Source organism: Nannospalax galili, unplaced genomic scaffold (genome assembly GCF_000622305.1).
Source record: "Nannospalax galili isolate Female #2095 unplaced genomic scaffold, S.galili_v1.0 scaffold1144, whole genome shotgun sequence".
Taxonomy (NCBI): domain Eukaryota; kingdom Metazoa; phylum Chordata; class Mammalia; order Rodentia; family Spalacidae; genus Nannospalax; species Nannospalax galili.
The window spans coordinates 631,161-652,347 of NW_008351634.1; the positions used below are offsets into that span (position 1 = coordinate 631,161).

The following is a 21,187-nucleotide window of genomic DNA, read 5'->3' on the forward strand; positions in this document are numbered from 1 at the left end:
AGCAGAGCCTTAATGAAAATAGCTGGGAGCCCACAGCGTGTCTGATGCTTAGCCCTTAAGTTTATTCTTGCTTCTCTCAGCCTTGGCCCTAATGAGGACATATAGCAGTACAGTGGGACCTTCAGTGAGTAGCTGATATCATTAAAGAAAACTTTGTGACAAAAGAATTTCGCTACAATATTTTTTTAATATTTTATATTCGCCAGCCCCTTGCTACACTATTTTTTAAAAAATCATTACATTTGGGGGCTGGAGAGATGACTCGGCAGTTAAGAACACTGACTGTTCTTGCAGAAGACCCAGGTTTGAATCCCAGCACCCACATGGCAGCTAACAACTGTCCGTAACTCCAGTTCCAGGGGATCTGACAGTCTTCTGTCCGCGGGCATTGCACGACATGGGTGCACTTGCCTATATGCAGGCAATATACTCATACACATAAAGTAAAAATAATAAATAAAACATTCTTAAAAAATCATTACATTTATTTCAGGAGGGGTGCACATGTGTGGGCGCACATGCCACAGGATACTTACGGAAGTCAGAGGACATCTTGCAAGAGTCAGGTCTCTCCTATCATCATGTGGGCCAAGAGGATTGGACTCGGGTCATCAGCCTTGGTGACAAGTACTTTTACCCACTGAGCTATCTCACTGGTCTAAGGACTTTTACAGATTGGACTCATTAACTGTCACTGAAAATCTAGCTTAGGGAATGTACAGGAATATTCAACTGACACTCATGGAAAGCTGGTATTTACTAAGCTCTTGGAGTTGAAGTGTTCATGGTCAAACTCAGTTTCAGTCACATTGATCAGCAGGCCAGAATGCCTATTCTTCATCTCCAAGTTCCCTGTGACCCCAAAGAGGCTCAGCTTGTACTGAAATTCACACAAAATTTCTTGTTTTTTAATTTTCAGATGAATGTCAGTCCTATCAATCCTATTATGAATAGCTTGTTCATGAAGACATGTTTAGGAGCTGACTTTAAAAGCAAATCCCAACCCAACGTGGCTATCCCAGGAGGTGACTCTCCCCAGGCTCTGTCCTAGTGACAGGGGAGCATGGGGCTTCTGCTCCATGATGTACAGTCCTTTCCACAATGTTGGAGATAAAGCTGGGCTTGGAGTCTGCACCTGCATATTCCTGCCACTTCTCCGAGTCCTGTGGATGATGGATGGGGAGACAAATCATACAGAAACAGTCCTAGATTAAAAAAAGAAAAAACAAAACCAAATCATGGCTGGACGTGGTGACACATACCTTTAGTCACAGGACTTTGGAGGCAGAGGCATGTAGATCTCAGTGAGTTCAAGGCCAGCTTGGTCTACATCGTGAGTTTCAGGACCGTCTCTCAAAACAATAACAACCAATACAAAACAAATACCAGACATAAACTAATAGTTACAGGATTGTCCATCCTATAAGATCTGCTAAGAAATAGGTAAAAATGTTGTAGGCTGAAACCCCCCCTGCTTTCTCTGCTCCCCGCAAAGAGCATAATTATAACCTAAATATTCTGTTTCATGGACAAAGATTCCAAAAACAGAGTGCATGTAGATCGAACCATTTAATTGGACTTTTGTGGTCTTCATATATAAATATACTTGGTCTGCTCAGTAAATTCTAATTTAAGAAAGACCTAGCAAGGACTATCCAAACCCCATTTTCTTTACGTATGTGAACACAAAAAGCTTATACCTGAAGGGTATGAGAGCTAGTTTATTCTATAACCAAATATATATGAGTAACCATGACCTGGAAACACAAATTTAGGTTACCCCAAATGCCATATTCCAATGCCAACTGATAACAGTTCCATGAGATTTTTATAGTAACAGAACAAAGCCATTTAAAAATACATTGGTGGCACCAGGCATGGTGGCACATGCCTTTAATCCCAGCACTTGGGAGGCAGAGGCAGGCGGATCTTTGTGAGTTCGAGACCAGCCTGGTCTACATAGTAAGTTCCAGGACAGGTGGGGCTATGGGGAGACCCTGTCTCAAAAAGACAAGAAAAAAAATTACATTGGTGGAAACATCAAATCAATGGGTTGCAGCAAAGTTAGAAATCTCTGTTAAATGCCTCAGGCTAATGACATTCTTAGCCTTTGGGTTGGTAGAAGTGAGGGGTCTGTTTGTGCATTCCAGTAGGTACAAGGATAGATGTCAAGTTAAACTAGAAGTGGGCAATGAATGGCTAATAAAGGGGCTAAAGAGAGCTCTCACGATAACTTATCTCTGGGCCCACAACGTTCCATCTCTCCATGATCACAGCAAGTCTAGTCAGTCAGCCTGTAGAATCTCTGTCATAGATGCAGCTTTTTTTGTTTTCCTTAGGAACTTCAGTTCACATATACTTAGTTGTAAAGCCGTGGTGAGCTCCCATAATGTGCAGTCCCGAAAAGGACACTGCAGCATGAAAGAGAGACGGGAGAGAGAAAAACACCATTCAAGGTCTTCAGACCAAAAGAGGTAGTGGGGGCTGATTTCTAGTCTTTTTGTTGTATCCCAAGCTATGTACTTTGACTTAGGACAAGGTGCTGGCCCTAGTGGGCCGATCAGACTTTGAATCATTAAGCTGTGAGTGAGCTGTGGGTCAACAGGAGCTTTTGCCAGATCTGCAAGGCTGGAGAACACTTGGGGCAGGTAGCCCAGAATCCAGCCTAGGCTGGGGCTGATGGGGTGGTGGGGTGACTGGCCGTCCCCTGACGTCTTTGGTTGAGGGTATGAGAGTCGAAGTGTGCACAAAGCTATTACCAAGGGGTTGGTAGCACCCAAAAGATCTCATTAGGCGTCACACTGCTCAGAAATTGTCTCACTTCACTGACAGGAAACCCAAGGAGACTAGCCTTTCATTCAGACCTTTTGTCAGCTGGGGAATAAAACCTAGGTGCCCCCAGAGCCTGAAATTCTCCCTGACCTATTTCCTCCTTACAGTTCCCTCAATGCTTTGTGAGTAAATCCTGTCACAAGCTTTCATTCATTTGTACATGCACGAAGTCAACATTTTTGAGCGCCTACTATACAAGGATTTTCATTCTCTTCTACAGCACTGTCCTCTGAGCTTTTTAAAACAACTGCCATCTTCATAAGACCATCTGTGTCTGCTGGCAAAAGACTGTCACAGCTGGACTTGTTAACTTTTGGCATTCCCTCAGAGAAGGAAGGGGAACGAAGGGTCATTAGACCCTCATCTGAGTTTCCAGCCATTCATCCCAGCCAGTTGTGTGCAATTTTGCCCTAATTGCACATGGCCTTGGGAAGGGCCAGAGTATATAGGCTGTCGGAAGTTAATTGAGAGGGGTTCCATTTAAATAGCCACGGGTGAGCCATCATCCATGCTAGGTGAAGACTTCAATATAACTGCTTTGGGAATCATCCACACTTCTGCAGGCAACCCCTCACTCACACTCTGAAACCAATGAAGTCATTGGTTTCCCATGGTGAACTTTGATAGAAGTGAACTTTTGAGTTGTTACTGGGACCTTAGAAGGAGTAGGTAGGCATTGTTTAGTCATTCCTCTCCCCCATCCCCGGGAGAAAATTCTTATGATACTTTCACACCAAGAAAGCCAAAGTAAGTCTGACTCCTACCCTAAAAAACTGCATGAAAGAGAGCCTTGGAATTCAGCCAGGGAGGAATGGACAGTTTGGACAGGAAAAACTCTGTAGCAGCACTGGGACAAGAGCAGGGAGACTGGGAACACACGCTGCAGACAGACACTTGCAAGTATTTTGTCGGGTGGCAGGATGGGATGTGAGCAAACTATCAGGAAGGAGAGAGGTAGACCAGAGGAGGCTCACTGTCATACACAATAACTAGGACTCACATCATATACTGACCATTGGCTGTGCTAAGTATATTCTGTCTAGTATCACACTTCACCTTCAGACTTTGCAAGGCACAGAACTCTGATTATCTGAATGTATTGAAAATGGACTGGTGATACCCCCAGGGTTAGCCATTTGTGTGAGAGGAGTTTCACACTCAGCTCACCCTGCTCCCAAATGCTCTTCTGCTGGATTGGCTCTCGTTCTTTTATGAAATCATTGAATCCCAAACACTACTTTATTTAGTAGGTAACTTGGAGCCATTGAAAATGATTGAGTCTCAGATGGCATGATCACATTAGTTAAGGCTTTGGCACATCACCACTGTTAACTATTCCCTATCACCAACCAAATGCTCTGTATTCACATAGTCTAGGCTTTCATGGGGACCCCCAGAAAGGATACAAGTCTTTACTAGATATCTAGCTCATATGTCTTTTGTTGTTTAGGTCTATTTCTTAAGAGAATTTTTGGAAGATGGATTTGTTCTAGACTCAAAAGATGTAGACAGTAATGAGCACACTGCTGGGTTAAAAAAAAAAGTATTGGGGCTGGAGAGATGGCTCAGCAGTTAAACTCTTCCAAAGGAAGGTTTTCCTGTTGCTGTGATAAAACACTGACCAAAACCAACTTAGAGAAGAAAGGGTTCTTTCACGTTCACATTACAGTCCACCAATCGAGGGAAACCAGGGCAGAGCTCATGGCAGGAGATCAAAGCAGGAACCTGAGGGCAGGAACTGAAGCATAGACCACAAGGAACACTGCTTACTGGCTTGCTCCTCTGAATTGTTCAGCTACTTCTCTTACGGAGCTCAGGCCCACATACCCAGAAATGGCACCTCCCGCAGTGGGCTGGGCCCACCCACATCAGCCAGCAAATAAGAAAATGCCAATCTGATAGAGATCATTCCTTAGCTGGGGTTCCTTCTTCCCAAGTGTGTCAAGTTGACAGCTGAAATTAAACAGGACAACCATATAAACCAGATGTGGTGATTGCTGGTACATGCACCTGGGAAGTAGAGGCAGAACGATAAGTTCAAGGTCATTCTCAGCTACATAGCAAGTTCAAGACCTTCCCGGTATACATGAGACACCATCTCAAAAGGAAAACTTAAACCCACATGCACAAGCCACCTGGGTCAGTTAGCCCGGATCCCTGCCTAATAAAAAGTGGGACCAACCCAAGGATAAAATATTAGTCTGGACTGAGAAGAGATGAGCCTGCCCTTTGAAATGCATATGCAGAGGGTTTACAGCATCCAAAGCACATTACCATGAATCAGTCATCACACCAGTTTCATGGACTAAGTAGGGCTGGAACAAACCATTATGTCTGCATGAGGAAGCTGAGTCTCAGAGGGAAGTGACATGTTAAGGACCAGAGTTTGGCCTAGAGGCCATTCTCCACAGAGGTCAGTGCAGTGTTACCACCCCTACCCAACAAATTCAGATGTGGCAATAGAAATCCAGCTAATCGCATAGCCTAGAAGGAAAACTGAGAGAAAAGAAAGTTTTCCCTGAGGCCTCCTGAGTAGCTTCGATGCAGCCCACGAGCAGCTCAAAGCCCTGAAAGGAGGCGGCTGACTAGGATACTTCTCAGATACTTCCTTTCATCTCCTCTCTTGGTTGGACTATCAGCTCAACTCTCTGGTCACCCAAAAACCCAGCATGAGAAACTTGGTGTTCTCTCTTTGGCCCCTCTACCTTCTCAGGTGAAGGTGTTTGCAACTGTATGATAGCGCCACTCTGGGTTCTGGGGATTCAGCAGTGACGGGCATGTGTCTACACACAAACCTCTTCTTTGAGTTTCCATTCTACCCTACCCTTTTCATTTCAGAACTTTCAGCCCTTCAGCATTTGTCAGAGCTAGAGTTCCAAACCCACCATCCAGTAGAAAGATTCTAGCTTGGGGAAATATCAAGTGAGCTTCCTTCTTTCCAGAGACATGGCTGTATGAAGCAATTTTCTCCAGACTGGTGATCCCATCAGGCTTTCATATTGGATCCCACACAGAAGCCCTAAATCAATGTGCACTGGAGATTTCTGTTTAAACACTGTCTGGGATCATTTTGTGCCAGACATTATCTAGTCCTTTCTCATCATTAGCCAAAGGCTCCATTTTTCTCATGATGCCTTTGTCTACCTCAGTCACTGAGGGAGAATGTTGGAGGCCAAGGAAATCCATAGTTATGGTCTCTGATGTACCACTAATAAGCTACGTGGTCTTGGATGATTCATTCCAATCTTTGTCCTTCTGTTTCCCATTTATGCAATGATGGGCTTGACAAGAAGGCATCTGAGGTAGCTTGGGTTCTTTAAAACTCTCTAGCACTCAGACATAACCCAAGTGCCTTCATAAAATGGCCATGGGTTCCAGCACCCCTTAGGGGTGTTGCTCTTTGCCTGGGAAAAAAAGCTATCGCCAACTCCAGTGTGTTCTGTTAGCATCCTAAGTAATATAAAAACATTTCATAGTTGAATCTGCAAATTTCAGTGTTTTTTTTTTTTTTTTCAAATTTGGATTTCAGCCCAGACCAGGGAAAAGCAGGAGGTAAAACTGTTGGAGTCATTGCGAAGTGCACATTTCCTGCTGCTTCTTTCCAAGTCTGTGCTAAATTAACAAGCTCAAATGTGAACATTAACAAAGATGACTCAGTCTCAGAGAATGTTGGTAGCATGACACTGGTTTTAAATAATGGCAGAAACAGGAATTTTCAGGTCCATTTGTTGACAAAAGACAGAAAGAGATTATTAATCTAGCTCAGTAGTCTCTAAACAGTTTTGATCGCATCCTGATGATAAAAATATTTTTGAGCATGTTACTAATATATGAAGTATAATATTTGCAAGTTACAGATGTGTAGTGCTGTGCTGATAAGCATATAAAACACACACAAAGAAAGTGAATTCAAAGGGCAAGATCAAGATAAAAGGAACTTTGCCACAGAACCAAATTTTTATCTGTGTGTGATTTGTGAACTCTATGTTCTTAAATCTTAATTTAAAAAGTTTGTTATAGAGCAACTTGAAAGTATGATTCTAAATGAAAAAGTTATAGTGTCAAAATATACAGACCTAAATGGAAGCACATTGTTGAGAGTGCTTAAAATTAAGGCTGCAACCTAATGCAAATTGGGGACTTAGAAGACCCAAAGCAGGAGCAATACAGATGCTCCCTTTGTTTTTGTCCTGCTCACGGAGGATCTCTAAAGTTTTATTACATTATTAGAGTAGCAATCAAGGTCCATTAAGGAAAAACTTCTTGTGGTCAAGAGAATAGCATCTCTGGCCTGGATAGAGAGCTAACATTCCAGTTGTACCATGTCAGTCACCTGACCACCCTGGAAGGCAGGTTTACCTTAAGTCATGCTGAAGAGCTGAGCAGAATAATTAGTCCTTTGATGAGATAATGTCTTTTCCAGAATCCCCACTCCTGACACAGTAGCTTACCAAGTCAGAGCCGTGGATTTTTGTAGGTGTGCTCACTTTCCTAAATTATTCAGAAAAGTATAATTTCTTCTTCTATTGTTCACATTTTTCTTGTTATTTTTCTTTTTATTACTTCATCTTTATGCTTTCTTTTTTTTAAAATAAGAGATAGTTTATTCTGGAGTCAAATATGAATGATCATGGCCTGGGATCACAGCTTTAGTTTATCCCAAATATCATGTTCCAACTTAACACAGTTTCATGAAGATTATAAAGTAACAACAAAGAAAAGTGTAGATCAATAGACTTCAAATACATTGGTACGAACGTCAGTAAGGGCAGCTTAGAGAAGTCAAAAGAGTAGGGAAGTCTGCCATGGACCTCACAAGCAACTGGTTAATTTGTGTTTGCTCTTTCCAAATTATGCATTCTTTTTCTCCTGGTAATTTCCTTTTTTAAAATTTTATTGAGAATTTCATACATTCATATATAGTGTTTTGATCAAATCTATGCCCACTCCCTCCCCTCCAACTCCTCCTGTATCTCCCCATCACTTTTTTCTGACAACTTCATGTACTCTTTCTTTCTTTTTTTATGGGACTTTTTGCTACTCTAACATTCTGCCCTCTGAAGAGATAACCCTAAAATCTTTTAGGAGTTAGATAAAAGCTCCCAAATACTTTTGACATTTTTGGCCTTTGGAACAGAGTATGTTGCTAAGAGGCCCAAGGACATTTTGACTTTTAGCCAAGGAACTGGCTACTTTTCTTTGGGGTCTTTGTATCCTAACTCCTTAACCAATTCCTACCTCCTATTCTTATACCATCCTCTGAAGAGGTCACCCAAATTGCCAATAGGGAATTATGACACAGACCGCTCTGGCTTCTTCCATGTTGAACAGGGACACAGGGTGAGGCAATTGGGGTACCCGTCCAGTGGGTCTATTTAAAAGACTCCCAAATTGTATAACTCTTATCTGTAGGGTAAAAAGAAAGTCCTTGACTGGTGCCTGGGAGACATGAAGGAGAAGTAAAGGCAAGAGTAGTTAGCATTACAAGTTCTAGACAGGGAGCTAGAAAAAAAAGTCAGAACAGAGCAAATTTCAAATGTTCATATCAGAGTCCACTGGAATTTCTTGACAAAATCTTCCAAAAGCATTCCTCTATTGGGTTCCTCTTCATTTTTCTTTTGTTTGCTAAAGCTGGACTTGATAGTGATAGACTCAGTATTTGTTTTTAGGCACTTTGATAGCTGCTGGAGTGGCTAGAATTAGTGTCAGTTCCCTCTCAAAGGCTCCTAGATAGGGGGAGAAAACAAATTTAGCCATCATTTTAGAACAATAGTAGGTTGTCTCCTTTAGCTACAGGTGGGCACTACAGTATTGCAGACCAAGATTTGAGGTCTTACATCTGAGCAGCACTTTCTGGTTAGGAACAAAATAATCAATGAGAAATAATTGTCTAAATAGCTTTTTATATAGACTTAAGCCTAATGTCTGGGAAGTGTAATCCCTTGAACTCTTAAATATACTAATCACTTTAATCTGTGGTTATACTTTCTTTTTGGGTGTTTAAGACCATACAGTTGGCCCAGATTAACCAATTTATTTTTACTCGTAAGGTCGTTTGAGGATCTGTTCCTCAGGGGTCACATGGGCTTGGGAGGAGCCCCTGGCTCCTTTCTTTTACCAGTTCCATCTATGTGAAGATAAGTCAAAGGTCCTGCTTGACTGTGGCTGGCTTCACTTGGAAGCAGGGAGGAAATGTTTCCTCTAAGTTGACCCTCCTCTTTGTAGACTGGACACTGGTTCAAGTCCATCTGGTGGGGTCTCCATGTCCTCCCTGAACAAGAGGACAGGTGACTCACCACAGTTATAGGACATTTTGAGAGATGCACCATAGTCCCCTAGAAGTTAGTAGACCTTGGATGGCAAGGAGCAAAATAGTGTCCTTTAAGTCCCTCTGACCACATTAGTATAGGCCTCAAAGTATGGCTGTTAAACATCCAAGAAGGTTAGTTAGTTCCACCAGTCTGGTACTTTTAATTACCATGTGCTATATAGATAAAGCTTGGGCAAAAAAACCAAACGTTCTTGGATAAACCTTTATATCTCTTTTCTAACTCTATGGGCTTTCCCAACATGTTAGGCTTCCTTACTCTTTCTCTAAAGCCCCCCTCCCCACCACATGGGTGTTAGTCTGCTATGTGTCTGACCTCCACGCAGGCTTAAATGACATGGCTTTTTCCCTTCTTTCTTTCATTATTCTCCTCTAGACAGTTGCCGAGTTTTACCGCCTGCCTACCTGAGGTGTTTTTTTTTTTTTTCTCTTTGTTTTAAACTCTACTAAAATTGTCCTCAAGCTTCTATTTGAGCCCATTCTTAAATTCATATTTATGAGACTAAGAAACCCAGGAGGGCACTCCAATTTCTCTTGTAACAACATGAGCATATGACTATACTCCAATCCACATATGAACAATTCCCCCCTCAAAAAACCTTTTTCTAAATAAGTGAATGTCAAGTCTAATGTGTATATTTTAAACTCCACATAGAGACATTTTGAAAACTCACAGTGAAATAGAAACCATAGAGTCTATTATATAGACTAACGGCTTTCTCTTGGGTAAGACACTCCAGAGAGCTTGGAGTTCCATACTAGAGAACTGATCAAGAAAGGACATGGCAAAAAGCTTCTCAAATGATTTTGTACTTTATTAACCAAAGTGGCAACTATGCAATGTAGTGGTGAACACCTGTAATCAATTCCCATACTTGGGAAGCTTAGGCAGAAGAATCAAGAGTTTGAAGCCAGCCTGATCTACATGCTGAAAACTTGTCTCAAAAAAGTATTATCTATGTCTTTGTAACTGATTAATAGTAATATATGTAAGATACATATTTAATCAATCTAAAAGCAAAGCTTAGAGTATTTAGGAATTAGATGATCTCTGGAACCTGTCTGCGGCCCTAGACCGTAATAACCAAGACCCTTGACCAGAATTTTCTAGTGTCAGGGAAAGTACTTAGGAATGAAAACTCAGACACATTATATTGAAAATCTAAACCTAATACATGGGGGGCAAATGCTAAAGGGCTTTATGGTGAAGCAGGCACTGTGAAATTGTTAAGTCCTTTTTGTAATTCTAGTTTGCATGCTGATTAATGCTTGTGATCTTGTAGGGCAAAAGATAAAATGCAGAGAGATGGAGATAAAATTCTTAGCCACATAAGGTTATCTGTAGTGTGACTGAGGCCCTAGGACCTCCCCTCCTGCAGTGCTTCCCAAAGTGAACAGGTCATGTGGGCATCTTGTTCAAATGCAGATTGATTCACTAGTCTGGAGTGGAGCCTGAGGTTCTGCATTTCTAGCAAGGTTCCAGGAGTCAGAGAAGCTGCTATTCTAAGACTGTACACCCAGCTTATTCACTTCTTCCACAGGAATTCCAGTCTTTTTTAAAGAAAATTTTATTTTATTTATTTATTTATTTATTTATTTATATGTATGTATGTGCATTTGTCTGCATGTGTTTATGTGTATCACATGTATGCAGTGCCCTAAAGAGGCCAGAAGAGGGCGTTGGATCCTCTGGAACTGAAGTTACACGTGGCTGTGCGCTACCATGTGAATGTTGGGATCCAATCCCAGGTCGTCTACAAGAGCTCTTAGTCACTGAATCATCTCTCAGCCCCAAACCTTTCTTGAACCTGTGGCAGTTTGCTAACACAGCCACAGGTGTGTAATCTAGGTAGTGGCTGTAATGGCATGCTACAAATACAGCACAGGAGCTATGAGTTGTAACTGATTGTCAGGAACTTGGCTGCCCAGCTAAATGACAGGGTGTCTTTCAATTTCCATGCTCTCTTGGGGGCAGTTAGAGCTCAGACTAGTCAAACAAAGGAGCATTGTTCCTGGGCTCCACAATACCCCCTGTTGGCAGGAGGAAACTCCAGCTGAGACCAGGTGCTCTACAGAAGTGCTCCTGAGACTGGTTCAAGTGAGAGCTAAAAGCAGACATAGCAGAATGAAGCAGGTTCCTGTGCCTGTTAGCACACACTCTTCCACTGAGCTCTTCATAGAGGGGAAGTAATGTCTGTGGCCCGGCTTTTTGTAGCTCTAGCAGGAACAAGCAGATCAGGAGTGCTGGGTAGGATTTGTTCCAACCACATTCTGTGCAGAATGTAAGATCCAAGGGCCATAAGGCAGTGGCCATTGCTTTATCTCAGGATGCCTGTGGCTCTTCCCTGTCACCTAGTCTGAGGAAGTCTTCCCTCTTTGAATCCATGGTGATCCTTGGTCCATACCACAGATGTGAAGAAAGTAGCTGACAAGTTCTGAAATCTTACACATGTGCATACGTGCACATATGTGAGATAAAAGACCAACCTACTCTCTGCAAGTGCGAAATGCCCTGTATAATATCAGAACAAGCTGTGGGCCAAAGAAGCTACAGATGGTAAGTCTGGTTAAAGCAGAGGAAGGTGCCCCAATACCTGTCAAATAAATGTGTGCAATCCTGTTCCCCACCCCTGGGGAAAAGATAGTTTGTGAAAAGTTCCCTAAAGTGGCTGCAGATTAGCTCATGATGTTCTTCGAAACCTCCTCTCTTAGAGTCACACTTAGAGCGTACTAAGGAATTGTTTTAGGAAACTACTAGGATAATCATCCATTTAGGATGAACAGCGACTTTCTCTTGCTTTCTCTTACCCTCAGTTCCTCTGTTGCAAGTCTGAGCAGTAAAGAGTGGCTAGAAGGGACATTGGAGCAAGGACAAGACTATTTGGCTCACCAACATTGCATCCTAAGTGTACAGGTCAGGACTAAGTAAACTGTTGGAAGAATTGATGAATAGTAAATTACTGGGTCAGTGAAAGAACAGCAGTAATGACCCTCAGCTGGTCAGCCCCCAGACCCCAGATGAATATACTTGATTCTGCCTCTGGATGTCATTCACATATGGCAAATTCTTCCCAAAACCTAGGCATCGGTGCACTATTTGTCTCAGCTCAAGTCTATGCCCTGTCCAAGTTCTCTTCTTCCTCTGGCTGTTCATTTAAGTTAAAGTTTTTTTAAAATTACACTTATTTATGAGGGCACATGTTATGCCACAGTGTGAAGATCAGACGACAATTTGCATCGATTTTCTCTTTCCATCATGTGATAGTTCTGGGGAATCAAACTCAAGTGATAAGTTTTAGCAACAAGTGCCTTTACCTGCTAAGACATCTCACTGGCCCCTCATTATAGGCTTTTTACACTTGAAATTATATTAGTTCAGAGCAGAATATCCAAGCCTAGCTTTTAAGAGCTACGGGGGCTTCTGGGAAGTGGCTGGAGACCACTTAGCACTCCTGGGAACAGGTTCCACCAGCTTGCCTCTGCACTAGTGAGGCCCACTCATCCCCAGGACAGACAATCCCCAGCCTTCAGATTGAGACATGCCTAGCCTGTCAGCAGTCTTCATGATACCTTCAAAGAGCAGAGAGCCAAGTTTAATCACAGACAGCTCCAGGTGTTTCCTTTCAGCCAGCCAAGTGTTTGCATTTGATACATTCTGGGATCCTAGAGGAAGGTCAGAAATGTCAAGAGACCTAATCAAGGAGTCGCAAGTCCGCCACCCTCGAAATGGAGGATGTGCTGCTGCAGATGTGCAGGTAGATGGGCTGGATGAGAAACTGCTCCAGAACCTTGGTGGTGACTCTGGGATTGTGAGAAGGGTCTGTTCTAATGAAAATAATTATAAAAATGAAAATCACTAAATCAAGACCAGGATCTAGTAGTTGTGACAGAACCAACAGAGCTGGAAAATGGGCTGTCTGTGTCGGTTGAGATCAGGAAAGACAAGCAGCTTGTGATTCCTAAAAATTCATCTAATGTATATGCTCAGTCACTGCCTCCTCCTAAGCTTCCTTGTGGGGATTCAATTGGTGCTATCTTAACATGGGTTGAACTGAGCTGCAGGCAGGACACTCACAGTCTCTCTGCCAGCAGCTATGTTTATTCTGGCCCCTATCATGAAGGGCCTAAACAGCTTCTGTGTCTGCTTCCCTGTGGTCAAAACACCTGCCAGCCACACATTCATATAAAAACAAGCCTGAGATTGAGGCCCGCAGGGAGCCAGCAAGGTGACCCAATAGTCAGCTGAGCCTGCTTCTTGGCTGATTTCCTGCTGGAATACGATTTGCTTGTTCCTGTAGCTGCTCAGTTGAGGAAGACTTATTCTTTTAATTCCTTCAGTTTTGCTGAAGGAACTTAAGGGCAACTCCAGCTCCAGGGGATCCAACGCCCTCTTCTGGCCTCTTTGGGGCACTGCATACATGTAGTGCACATAAAGTATGTAGATATACACTATAAAGAGATTAAAAGGAGTTACCCTATGTGCTGGATAGCTTTGGTGTCAACTTGTATCTCCTGGTTGGCTAGTTCCTCCAGTGGGCGGGGCCTGATGCAGACCGTGGACTACAAAGGGACTGCTGGGAGACATCCTAGGACAGAAGCACCGCATGGTGTGGGGAACAAGCAGCCAGCCACAGCAGCTCAAGGATGGAATGGACTGACTCCTGTGGACCTGGGGCGAGATCGCTGGCCCCTGAGGCATGAGCAAATGCTAGCAGGGGTTATGGTACTCGTCACATAGTCTGATATGGACGGCTCTGAGCCACGCTGTGGGAAGTGTGGGGGCTAGGCACTGGGTTCTCATTCCTTTGTAAGTTAATAAATGTACATAAAATATATTATATGGTTTGTCTGATAGCGCAGGAGACCCAGAGGGAATTCAGGTGACAACTTGACACACCTTGGTTGAGGGAACCTTAATTGGGGAATTTCCTTCATTGGACTGGCCTATGGCCATGTCCACAGGGCATCTTTCTGATTGTTGAGTGAGGCAGCAGGGCCCAGCCCACTGTGGGTAGTGCCATCCCTGGGCAGGTGGGCTTATGTTGCATAAGAAAGCAGGTTGAGCATGGACCAGGGGAGCAAGCCAGTAAGCAGTGTTCCTCCATGGCTTGTGCTCTAGCTCCTGCCTCCAGGTTCCTACCCTGAGTTCCTACCTTGGGCTCCCTGATGAACCCGGGAGATGTAAGATAAATAAACCCTTTCTTCCCAAAATTGGTAGTGGTCAGAATGTTTCGTCACAGCAATGAAGAAACAAACTAGAATACCCTATAACAGGGGGACATTGCCTTTATAGACACCATAGACTTACAAAGTAAAAGCCCAGTGCCAGGAATGAATTCCCTCTCTTGAAACTATTGACCAGGGGTCCCATAGACCTTCAAACTCTACTGGCCATGCCTGTGGTCTTGGTTACCCACAAGAACTTCACGATACAACTCTATTGCTAAAGACACTACATATATGAATTTGAATTTTTGTTATTCAATTTTTATTTAATTTTTACTTAACACTTGATGATAATAGATCCATTAATCAGAGTACATTTTTGTTACAAATGACAAAAATACAGGTCAAAGGGGGAAAATGAAATTTATCAGATATCACATGTATCTAGTGGTCTATCACCATCTCTTAATTCTTCATTTCTCCATTACGGTCTTTACAAATATAATGAAAGAAAGCTTTACAAGTCCTAACAGCTTATCACCCCAATAGAACCGCTGAACCAAAGGTATTGAGTATAGTCATCCCCGATATCCTAGAAAACTGGTTCCAGGACCCCCATGACTACCAAAATAGTAGATACTTAAGTCCTTGGAGATATTTAAGGTCCTTAATATTTGCATATAATCCATGTACATCTTTCTTCATACTTTAAGTCATCTCTAGTTTATAATACCTCATACAATGTTAATGCTATACAAATAGTTACACTGTATTGTTTAAGGAATATCGATAAAACAGTACAATTTTAAAAATATTTTCAACCCATTGTGTTTGATTCTATGGATGCAAAGGGCAGACTGTTCTCTGGTCCCACTTGTAACACATGCCCATGTGTTCCCTCCTTACCTAAATCACATGCAGTAATCAGCATTATAATAGACATGAGTGTGGATGATTTTCAAAGGAAGAGGATTTTGGGCAAGCATAAAGCTACTACATCCTACAAAGGAGGGAGATAGTCACTTCTTGCTCACCTCAAACTTGTGCCCATATCCTGCCTAAGGAAAGGAGAATCTAAACTGGGTAGGATGTGAATTCCAAGTTCCTCAAGGGTATCTCAGTGGATCTGCATTATTACTGAGTAGATCTAACAGGAGACCATTGATTCTTTGTCCAGGCTCTGTCCTCCATCAAAGTCTGTGTGCAGAAGAGATTAAGATTTTTTAGTGTGTGATATGGGGGCTGCTCTTCTTCTATCTCTGGCTATGAAAATAAGAAAATTCTCTGTGAACTATGGGGTGAGCATACCCATTTCTGATAGTAGAGTGACTGATCTCTCACTGTTGATTCCACTATGTCCCCATCACCTCAAGGAGTGTCATCTGAGAATTCTACCCTGTAAATGAGTAGCCAATTCTGTTCTGGAGGACAACAGAGATCTATAGGACATGTCCCCATATGCTGGAAACTTTCTGTTCCTGTGTTCCTTGTCTGAGTTCTAGATTGTTCAAGTTTCTAGAAGGGAGGAATTCTATTCCTCAGGGTCTAACATAAGGCTTGGTGGAATATTTTGTTGCTGGAGGGATAAAGAAGAAGCCTGTTGACCCCAGTTTCTATATTTTGGCATCACTATTTAACATACCTCTCAATCAGGGGCTATATATCAGACTCAGCCTTTTCACAACAAAATTGCCTATTTTACACTTCAAGAAATTCTGATTGAGAAATTTGAGATAAAGTGCTAGTTTGGGACATATTTTTTTTTGTTTTTAAAGAACTCCACAAATAATTCTGACAAAGCCTCCCTCCAGATAAAAATGGTTCTGAAATGACTCTCCTGTTGCTTGTAAATCAAATCTAAGTGTGCACCAACAATACTTGATTTCAACACATCTTTACATCATGGTATACCACAACTGTATTAGAATTACTTAGTAGAAATGTCAGCCAGCCACAAGTTGCATACCACTAAGCAATGCTAGCCTTATATTTTGAAGTGCTCTTGACACAAGAACAAAAAGGAGACTTCCAAAACAGCTTGGAGATAGACCTGAAGGAAAATGAACAGCTCTTTCTCCTCTAATTCCCGGAAGTGTGGTGACAGTTGTCCCGATGATATCTTGGGTGGAACTACCATTGAAGACATGGGTGTTATCTGGTAAATGTTATTTATTGCACAACCAGTGTGAATCAAACTGTGCCCAACAGCTTCATAAAGAATTGGGCATGAAAGCCTAAGGCTAAGAGAAGGAATGAGTTACATTGCTACGTGATTGCTGGACTAGTGTTTCTCCAGAGTTCTCTCTGGGTCTCTTGTGCTATCAGGCAAACCATATAACATATCTTTATGTACATTTATTATTATTGTGTGTGGGGGGTAACTTACAATGAAATGAATACCCAGTGCCTAGCTCCACGCCACTCAGCTCTGGGCCTCCCAGCTCTGCACGGCGGCTCAGAGCCCGCCAATCCAAACCACTCTCACAGCACACCCATAGTCACTGCTAGCTTTCACCCATGCCTCAGGGGCCAGTGGTCTCACCCCAGGTCCATAAGTGCCAGGCCATTCTGTCCTTGAGTATGCCCGGCTGCTGTGCCGCTCCTGTCCCAAGATGGCCTTTCGCGGCTAACTCTCCACAGTCAATTCTACCAAGCAGTCCCTGCCCCTTGAAGGAACCAGAACCCCTGGGGAACACACTGACACAGAAAAGTAAGAATAAGAACTTGGAGAAGGCCATCCACAATGTGGGGCTCTCATGCCCCTGGAATGTAGATCCTCTCACATCAGCTCTGGACTTATTTCAGTGTTTTAATTATCATCTGCCATAAAATAGCTTTCCATACTTGAGTCTCTTCCATCCTTCCTGTCTCATTGGCAACTCAAAATAAATCACTGCTCTCAAGAACCAGTGGAAAAATAACAAAGTTCTGTATATCCTGTTTAGATCCTTTGATATCCCAATTGTTAGTTCTGGAAACAAATGTCAAATCATTCAAGCAGAGACCTCCTTTGCATCCACGCTTCACCTCCTCCCCATGTGAAATCAATATTTTCCAGTCAAGTTTCCACACGTCAGGTTTACATGAAGATACTAGCATCAAATTAGGTGTGGCGGCACTTGCTTTTAATTCCAGAACTCAGGAGGTAAATATCTGTGAGAAGGAAGCCAGTGTCGTCTATAGAGCAAGTTCCAAACTAGCTGGGACTATAGGGAGACCCTGTCTCAAACAAAGCAAAACAAAATGATATTAACATCTAGCTTTATCCAGTGTTTTCAGATTCATACTTTAACTGAAATGATGCTAATAATTAAAAAATTTTAAACATTGAATTCCCTTTCTGTTGGAAATAGCCCTAAAGACATAGGGAAGTGGTGGCCATCCCATTGGCTTGGAAGTCTGAAGGCATTGTTACCAGAACCCTAGAGGCTAGAGGTCCAACTTCAGGGCTTCCAACACATCAGGTCCAGCCACTCAACCCAAAGAAAGCAAAGAAAAGTAATGAAGAAAATGCAGGAACGATCAAAATGGTCATTGTGGGAAAACAGAAACTAAATATTTCAGTCTATCTTCAAGGTACTGATACAAGCTTTTGGTTTCAATAAGGGTAGAATTGGGAAGGGGTGGGAAGAATGCATAATTAAACAGTATTGGTCAAACTATAATCTGGTTGATTGTTATCTTAATTCTGGTTCTAGAGAAGTAAGACCCTGCAGAAGGCCTTACTGCTTGGAGGCACAGGAAAGTTCCCATGAGATAATTGCTCTTGGCTAAAGGGTGATCTCATTGTGTCTGTGGGGCTTGACTGTTCCTGGAATCCAAGATGACTGGAGGTTTATGACAATAACTGGAGAAGCAGACACTTTTCTTGGATTATGTTAAAATTGTTTTAAAATACCTCAGTTACTGTTAACCTTTGTGCTGTCAGCCTTGAAAGGGAATGAGCTAGATTAGGTGTCACTAACTTCTATATCAACATGACTGATTGACCTGCCTATGAGCACAGTCAACAGAAGTCCAAACCATAGTGAAAAAGACATGCAAAGCAAAGGCAGAGGCTTCCACCCCACTTTTGTCACCTTGTGAGCCCAAGTGAGAACAGCGACTTCTACATGCCTGTTAAGGAATTGTTGAAGAAGCCAATCAAAAGACCAAAATTCCCCTATAGAAACTGCTGCCTGTTAAATTCTGTAATAGATGCACAATTGTTTTAATATAAAATGGTATTTAAGATCATCTACTGTCAAGAAAGCTGAAATGAACAAAAGGGACATCATGTAGTCCTATCTTATAGTTAAAAAAATTTGAAAACAAACTCACATAAACATGTAGACAAACACATCAGTGGTTTTTTCACTGGGATACAAATTATGACAGATAATTACTAAGGCAAGCTGCTCAGAATACTATCTACAAGGTGATACAGTACAGCATTTGGGACCAATTGGGTAGAAATTGGCAGAGATAGTCAAGTTGAATGGTAGACTGGAAGGTTTCTGATTACTTTATCTTCACCTGTTGCAAAATAGTTATCAAGAACATGTTCTGTAAGTGAAAATGACTAGATAGGGTCAAGGACCCTATTTTACTATCACTATGATTGACCCAGGTTTGATTCCCAGCACCCACATGAGGGCTACAAACTGTCCTTAACTCCAGTTCCAGGGGACTCTGAAGCCCTCTTCTGACCTCTGTGGTCCTGCATGAAGCATCACCCACTCAAAGCTTAGGGACCATTGTGGAAGAAGGGACAAAAAGATTGTAAGAGTCAGAGGTGGTTGATATATGACCATAAGGAAACAGTCTTCCATGCTTCTGGGAACTTGTTCATACACGCTTACAACAATGATGTCAGCATGCATGCACAAGACCCAAGCAAACTCAATCAGATTAAAAACCCAGCATAGAGCTGGGGAAATGAGCAAGAGGTCCCAACCTCAGCCAAAGAACTATTGGCAGCTAATCACTGCTAGGTGAGAGAGAATTGGTCTCCTTTTAGATAGTCTCCACTGACCAGGCTACAGTGGATAAAGTCAGATTGAGAGACATCTGGATACATAAACTTGACTCAATAGGATTTAACAAATATGACAAAATTCATGAAATCCAGTGGGTGGGCTATGCAGTGGGGGTGCAGATAGGGGAGGGGGTCCAAATATGATTAAGATATATTGTATATTAAATTCACAAAAATTTAATAAATATATATTGAACCAAAAAATATAGTACAGAGGGGTAGGGATGTAGCTTCCTGGTAGAGTGCTTGCTTAGTATGCCTGAGACCCTGGATTCTCTTCCCTACACCATCAGAAATAAATTAATAAAATTCGAAGATAGCAGGGGCAGAATTATCTGGTAGTATGGAGACAAACACTTGGTAAATTTTGACGCTGGGTGCCATTTGCATTAATCACTAATCACAATGGCCTATGTAATGTTAGCTGGATCATGGGCCAGAGACAGATGGATCCACTCGAGCCTCCTGCTAAGCTCCTGAAACAGAAGACCTCTCTAAGCATTTTGAGTTGTTCTCATGAGATGTCATGGCCAGTAAGCTGAAAAACGGTGTGGCAATTTGCCAGCTTCCTGATTTTAAATCTAATCCCTTCCATGGAAAATGAAACTGAGAACAAATTTAAGAATTCTAATCAGAATCTGTCCCCTGCAGGGGAGAAGTCTATTTTTATGTTCCAATACAACACACTGGAGAGTTCTGGGAACACAGCCTGAGTCCAAATTCCATGCAGGAGGCTAGAGTGAGAGGAGGCACTAGCTTGCCTTCTAAGGAACAAGCCAAAAATACCCCAGAAGTCTCCATTTCTCAATAGTTTAGCCTCCAAATGTCCTGAAAGACAGAAATAACAGATGCAGTGGGTTCTGAGAGGAAAGATGGTGAGATGAAAGGAGAATTCCAGGGAGAAACTGAAATGGTGAAGACTTTGTTTTCTTGAAGTTAAGAGCCTCTGAGTTCTGTGGAAGATTGATTGATAATGCGAGTTAGCCAACAGGGAGGTAACCTACTGGTGAGAGGGAACCCCAGCAGAATTTCTGTCTCCACAGGAAAGGTCAGACTTGTGTGGGTTGCGGAAAATGATGTGAGTGGAGAGATGTTGGAAGGGTCATGCTGTTCTTAGGGAGATGAAAAGCCCCTCTCTCCTGAACTAAACAGTTAGTGTGATAAAGTGCTGGGACTATCTGGATGTATCAATCACAGTTTTTTTTTCAGAAGGAAAAGCCAACAAGAGAGGGGCTACATACTCCCAGCTCAAGGTTTGAAGAAAATGGATTTGACACCTCCCCCAGCCCAAAGCCTTACCAGTACTTGATCATGTGAGTCACAAAATGACATGTATAACCCACTGGTACCTTGTGGCTAACACCAAAAAGGGTTAAAATGAGCTCAAAGCCTTTTCCACAGAGGTCCACAACAGTTCTTTGTGAAATATGTTGTTACTTTCTTATGTGTTCTGCCTTGGAGGTCATAAGTTTCTGTTTTACCACCACCAAGTTAGAAATAAAGGTGGGTAATCCAATCTACCAGAATAAAAGGGGAAAAGTGACCAATGACATATATGGCTGAAAAATGTCTAACCACAGGCAATACAAGATGTTTTTCCAAAATAGCACTAGGTTCCATACAATGGGAGTTAGGTCATCAGGAGAGCCCTCCCATGCTTTTGTATTCTCCCTGAGCTGAAAGCCTGTCCTAGTTTCCTCACTTCCCCTTCTATGGCTTGCCACTAGTGGGCCATAAGTTGTGATATGAAGATGAAGGGGTACTTCTGGGGTCTCTGGCCAGCAAAGGAAAGGAAGGAGGGAAGGAAGGAAGGAAGGAAGGAAGGAAGGAAGGAAGGAAGGAAG

The 21,187-nt window shown here is 42.4% G+C and overlaps 1 protein-coding gene and 1 non-coding gene across 4 annotated transcripts in view; one reads left to right on the plus strand and one right to left on the minus strand.

The window, feature by feature from the left end:
• The first annotated feature begins 1,004 nt into the window (after window positions 1-1,004).
• Window positions 1,005-1,205, plus strand: LOC115066864. Its single transcript, XR_003846307.1, has one exon. It is a non-coding gene; the product is annotated as a small nucleolar RNA SNORA73 family (small nucleolar RNA).
• Window positions 1,206-8,420: 7,215 nt separating this feature from the next.
• The window catches only part of Ccdc3 (coiled-coil domain containing 3), a 154,954-nt gene continuing 142,187 nt past the window's right edge, over window positions 8,421-21,187 (minus strand). The window contains exon 4 of one of the 3 annotated variants that reach the window (XM_029553761.1): window positions 8,421-8,558. In XM_029553761.1, the coding sequence (XP_029409621.1) occupies window positions 8,538-8,558 (21 nt within the window). In that variant the 3' untranslated portion in view covers window positions 8,421-8,537. Of the gene's footprint in view, window positions 8,559-14,674; window positions 15,524-16,935; window positions 17,546-21,187 lie in introns of those variants that run through there. The other 2 variants (XM_008848532.3, XM_029553760.1) reach the window with 2 other exon arrangements.